The sequence below is a fragment of the Colobus angolensis genome, unplaced genomic scaffold (assembly GCF_000951035.1).
Source record: "Colobus angolensis palliatus isolate OR3802 unplaced genomic scaffold, Cang.pa_1.0 Scaffold216, whole genome shotgun sequence".
In the NCBI taxonomy this organism is placed as follows: domain Eukaryota; kingdom Metazoa; phylum Chordata; class Mammalia; order Primates; family Cercopithecidae; genus Colobus; species Colobus angolensis.
The window spans coordinates 1,396,726-1,402,179 of record NW_012115333.1 but is presented as its reverse complement, the minus strand read 5'-3'; the positions used below and the strand labels follow the sequence as shown (position 1 = coordinate 1,402,179).

General features: G+C 48.9%; 1 protein-coding gene across 3 annotated transcripts in view; it reads left to right on the top strand.

Annotated features, from left to right (window-relative positions):
* GDPD2 (glycerophosphodiester phosphodiesterase domain containing 2) overlaps window positions 1–4,930 on the top strand; it is a 10,745-nt gene extending 5,815 nt beyond the window's left edge. For all 3 annotated transcript variants that reach the window (XM_011943138.1, XM_011943137.1, XM_011943136.1), the window contains 6 exons: window positions 1,016–1,237; window positions 1,438–1,586; window positions 3,865–4,012; window positions 4,140–4,222; window positions 4,472–4,500; window positions 4,594–4,930. In XM_011943138.1, the coding sequence (XP_011798528.1) occupies window positions 1,016–1,237; window positions 1,438–1,586; window positions 3,865–4,012; window positions 4,140–4,222; window positions 4,472–4,500; window positions 4,594–4,643 (681 nt within the window). In that variant the 3' untranslated portion in view covers window positions 4,644–4,930. The remainder of the gene's footprint in view (window positions 1–1,015; window positions 1,238–1,437; window positions 1,587–3,864; window positions 4,013–4,139; window positions 4,223–4,471; window positions 4,501–4,593) is intronic.
* Window positions 4,931–5,454: the final 524 nt, after the last annotated feature.

Genomic DNA, 5,454 nt, shown 5'->3' with positions numbered 1-5,454 from the left:
GTCTCGATCTCCTGACCTCGTGATCCGCCCGTCTCGGCCTCCCAAAGTGCTGGGATTACAGGCTTGAGCCACCGCGCCCGGCCCCCATTTAATTCTTTATATCATATCAGATCAAAGTGATTAAGAGCAAAGGATGTCTGGGTTTAAACCCTGGCTCCACCACTTACTGGCTGTGTGACCCGAGGCAGCATTTCTTAAGTCTCTCTATGCCTCAATTTTCTCATTTGTACAATGGGAATAACAACAGTCCCTACCTTGTAGGGTTATTGGGAGGATTAAATCAGTTAATACACACAAAGTACTCAGAACACTGCCTGGCACATAGTAAGTACTTAATAAGTGTTAGATAGCTAGCTTTATCCATGTCAGCAATTAGGAAGTGAGGTCATTCATTGAGAATAAGGAGAGGAGAGGAGAGTAGCAGAGGCTTGGAATAACACTAGGGGGATTGGAAGAGGGAGCAAATCAAGAGCAAGTAAAAGGATTGCTAAGCAGTGCTGAGAGCGAAAAATAAGGACTGCAGTGCCGAGAGCCCACATTTTGTACTCTGCCCATGGCAGTGCTCAGTCCCCAGTTCTAGTGGTAGAGGAGGCAGACAATTGTAGAACTGAATCAGTCTGGGAGTTGTAGGGCAAGTGGGACAGAAAGGGAGCTGAGAGTGTTATGGAAAAGTAGTTCAAGCTGTGGATGGACCATGGGTAGGGGATGTAGGTGCAGCTAGAAAGGGGCTGATGAACTGGGAAGAAACCAAAGGGTTAAGATTGCAGCGGTCTCCTCGAGACCAACGAGAAGATGTAGTGGGAGAGAGGAAGTTAGGAAACTGGAAGGGCAGAAGGTTGAGGTCACAGAGTAAGTTGTTAGATGGTCTGGAAGAAGGCCACGGTTTGGAAAAAGGCCCTGGCTCAGAGGTGGAAAGAAGCTGGACACCAAGTGGAAGACATGAGTGAAGATAGTGAGGATGGGGGCAAGGCCGGGAGGCCTCTTCTGGTCTTGAAATAATTGTTCTTTCTAATAGAGGCGACCCTTCTGGGGGGCCAAACCGCTGGCAGGCCCTGATCTGAAAGAGGCTGAGAATCAGACGGTACCAGCATTAGAAGAGCTATTGGAGGAAGCCGCAGCCCTCAACCTTTCCATCATGTTCGACTTGCGCCGACCCCCACAAAACCACACATACTATGACACTTTCGTGATCCAGACATTGGAGACTGTGCTGAATGCAAGGGTGCCCCAAACCATGGTGATGTTTCCAGGACCCCCTCTCCCCACCCTGCCTTCCCTAGGCCATGATGATGATGACGATTTTGAGGCTGCCCCTAGCCCCAGGGCCCTGCCCCAGCTCACATATCCCATTCTGTGGTCAAACCTCTCTGCCCCTGTCCCTGCCCTTGGAATCCCTAGGTCTTCCCCAGCTTCACACCCATCCTTCCTGAACCACAGGTCTTTTGGCTACCAGATGAAGATCGTGCTAATGTCCAACGACGGGCACCTGGAATGCGCCAGATATATGGACATCAGGGAGGCAACAGAACTGAGAGGCCCCAGTTTCTCAACCTCCCCTATCAAGATCTGCCACTATTGGATATCAAGTGAGTGCTAGAGGAAAGGAACCAAGGGGATCACATGAGCCTTAATGGCAGGGAAGAACCAATTCAGGGAGAGCAAAGCCTCTTCATTCATTCGCTCATACAACAAGTATTTACAGAACACTTGCCCTGTATCAGGTAGTATTGCAGGCTTTGAGGACACAACACGAATCAGACAGACAAGGTTCCTGCTTTTGTGGAATACATGTACTACTGAAAGAAACAGAGAATAAGTCACTTAACAAAATACATGCATATTGGAAAGTGAAAAAGTGTTACGAAGACAAAACAGAGAGATGTAGAAGAGTGGTTAGGTTTGGGAGTGATGGGCTGGAGCAGGGAGGTGGGTGCAGCCACATTAGGAAGGCTGGTTAAAGAGGTGATATCTAAGCTGAGACCTGAATGGTCACAAGGAGCTAACTACGAGCTGCAGAACAGGAACAGCAGCCTAATGAGCAAGGGGAAGGGGAAGCTAGAGAAGCAGGCAGGGGTCAAATTGGGTAGGACCTTGTAGGCCACGGGAAGGATTTTATTCCACAACAAAGAGATCAGGGTAAGACAGCATGAATCAGGGAGAGTCCCAGATGTGAGCTGAGCCCCAGAAGCTGACCCAGCTGAACCATAACGGACTTCAAAGCATCTGGTTGCTAAAGCCTCTTATAAGGTCCTTGTGTTCAGATAGAAAAATGTGAACTGAATGATAGCCCAGTTATCATACATATTTCTTTTTTTAATTTGAATTTTAATTTAAAAAATTTTTTTAGAGATAGGGTCTCGCTCTGTCACCGAGGCTGTAGTGCAGTGGCCTGATCATAGCTCACTGCAGCTTTGAACGCCTGGGCTCAAGTGATTGTCCCACCTCAGCCTCCTGAGTAGCTAGGACTATAGGCACACACCACTATGCAAGGTTAATTTTTTTTTTTTTTTTGTAGAGACAGGTTCCTACTACCTGCCCAGGCTGGTTTCAAACTCCTGGCCTCAAGCAATCTTCCTGCCTTGGCCTCCCAAAGTGCTGGGATTACAAGCCTGAGCCATTGTCCCCCTCAGCCTCCCGGTTATAAGCATGAGCCACTTCACCTAGCTATATAAGTATTTCTTTCCCCAAGTTATCACCAAAGAGGAACACATGACATAGGGTTTGGCTCTCACCTTAGTCTTGTCTTGGTCAACATCAGCTGCTAATCAACTGCTGATCATGTTTCCAAATGATGTGAATTGGTGATGAATACACTGATGATGGAATCGATGCCCTGAAAGGTCTAGGTGCTGGAAAAAGATAGGCCAAATCTAGCAAGATGAAATGCACCAGGGATAGATGTAAAGACCTCTATTTGGGGCCCAAAAGAATTTCAGTTGCATAAAGACCAGAGAGGAGACACTGGCATCAACAGGAACATGTGTGAAAAAGATCAGGGCTTTCATTGAACAGTATACATAGTGAGTCATCAGTGGGATGTAACATTGCCAAAGGCTAACCTGACTCTGGGCTACCTGAATACAGGCACAGTGCCCAGAGGACAGGAGGAGATAGTTTTGCTCTATTCAAAGCTGACCCAAGTTGGCCAGGCATGGTGGCTCCCACCTGTAATCCCAGCACTTTGAGAGGTCAAGGTGGGAGGATCACTTGAGCCTAGGAGTTCAAGACCAGCCTGGGCAACATAGCAAAACCCCATCTCTACAAAAAAAAAAAAAAAAAATTAGCTGAGCATGGTGGTGCCAACCTATTGTCCTAGCTACTCTGGAGGCTGAGGCAGAAATATCACTTGAGCCCAGGAGGTCGAGGCTACAGTGAGCCAAGACTGTGCCACTGCACTCCAGAGCAAGATCCTGTCTCAAAAAAGAGGCTGGTCCAAGCCGATTTGGGATATTATTTTCAGAGACAGGCCCCATATTTTCAAAGGAACATTGATAAATTGGAATATATCATATTAGAGAGGCTTGTACAGGGAAGGAAATAATAAGAGTAATGGCTGAAGGAGCTGGAGCTGTGGGGCCTAGAGAAGAGAAGGCTCAGGGAGACAGGGCCTCTGCTCAGGACCCAGGGGAGAGACACATTGTGTGGCCCCAGATAGCAAGGCTAGTACCCATGGGTGGAATCCACCAGAAGACAGAGTTCAGCTATGAAAGGAAAATCACTGTTGGTCAGGGGCTGCTACGGAAAGGCAGAGCTGATACCTCCTTGGCAGTGGCACTGTAGATTCAAGCACAGGCAGGGGGCTGCCTCCCATGTCCCGTGCACCATGATTCTGGATGTTCCCTATTTTCTTTCCCACCTTCACAGGGCATTGCACAAGGATAATGTCTCAGTGAACCTATTTGTAGTGAACAAACCCTGGCTCTTCTCCCTGCTTTGGTGTGCAGGGGTGGATTCGGTCACCACCAACGACTGCCAGCTGCTGCAACAGATGCGTTACCCTATCTGGCTTATTGTAAGGGCTCTGGGACTGTCACCTCTCCTCTTCTTCTCCCATCCATGGTTTTCCTTAATCCTGTCCCTCTCTTCCTTACTTATTTCCCCTGATATACTACCCTTGGGACTTTTTCCTATTTTCACAGACCCCTCAAACCTACCTAATCATATGGGTCATTACCAATTCTGTCTCCACCATGCTGCTTTTGTGGACCTTCCTCTTCCAAAGGTGAGTGCTTTGTGCCTCAGCTTTCTGGGTCCTTACTTTCTCCAGGGCCCTGGTGATGAGGCTGCTTCAGACTCATATATGCTGCCCAGGGCTGAGGGTCTGTTTAGTTCCTTTGAGATTCTTAGGCCCTTCCTTATACTATCAAATTGGCTTGAATATGGGAAAGGCAGTTAGGGGAGCAGGTGTGGGGGCTGGAAGGGCCTGCTTGAAGCTAGCTGAACTCACAATGGGAAGCTTTTCTCCCCACAGGAGATTTGTTAAGAAGAGAGGGAAAACTGGTAAGAACTTTCTCCCCTCACCTCATATTTCTCCTCCTGTAGCTTTCCCCTTGCTTAACTCCCTAGATGATCTACCCTCCCGCTCCTCCCCAGGCTTGGAAACAGTGCTGCTGATGAGGATCAACAATTTCATGATGGAGTGAATGCCCTGCCCTGCCTCCCCACCCAAGCCAGTCTACATTGCGCAAACAGCAAGGGTTGGAGAGCAGCTGAAATGGAATGCTTCGGGGGTGGTGGGTTGCAGTGAGGGGAGCTTTGCCAACAGAGGATTTTGAACCATGAGGGCCCAGGTGATGGGCATTCCCTAAGCTGCTATGGAATCTGTCCCCCTTGGGGTTTTGACCTGAGATGTTTGGGAACACAGTGAGTCATGAGAAGTTTCTCCCCAAATGAAACTAGAACAGAGGAAGTAAAGGGGAGATTGCTCGGATAATGTCTCAGACTTGTGTGCACGTGTTCTTGCATAGAAGGCACAGGGTGTGTCGGGGTGGGATAGCTTGGAAGAGGGACTGAAGGAGATAACGAAATGGTCTTTCCCGGAGAACTGTAAGATGATAGAGACACCATCGCCACTCCACGATGTACTGTCTTCCCCGACCCTTGCAACTTAGCTGTTTTCCTGCCTAGAGGCCAGAAGCTGAAGAGCCCGTCTAGCCATGTAATTCTGTGCTTACAGGTGGCTTTTTGCTGTGCGCAGCCTTTTCTTCAAGGCAGGTTGGTTCCTGTATCTTGTCTTAATCTGTTACTCAAGGAATGTAATCTCCATTTGGTCACAGCCTAATCTTTTTGGCTCAGGGGCTGGGGAGAGGAAGCACCTTCCATCTGTGGTTGGATGGGACACGACCTTGAGGGGCCATCATGGGGAGATGGGAGGAGGTGGATTGGAGGTGGGAGGAGAATCACCTGCAGCAAAGAAGGACTCGCCGGAGGCCGGCGGGAGAGCAGCCACCTCGG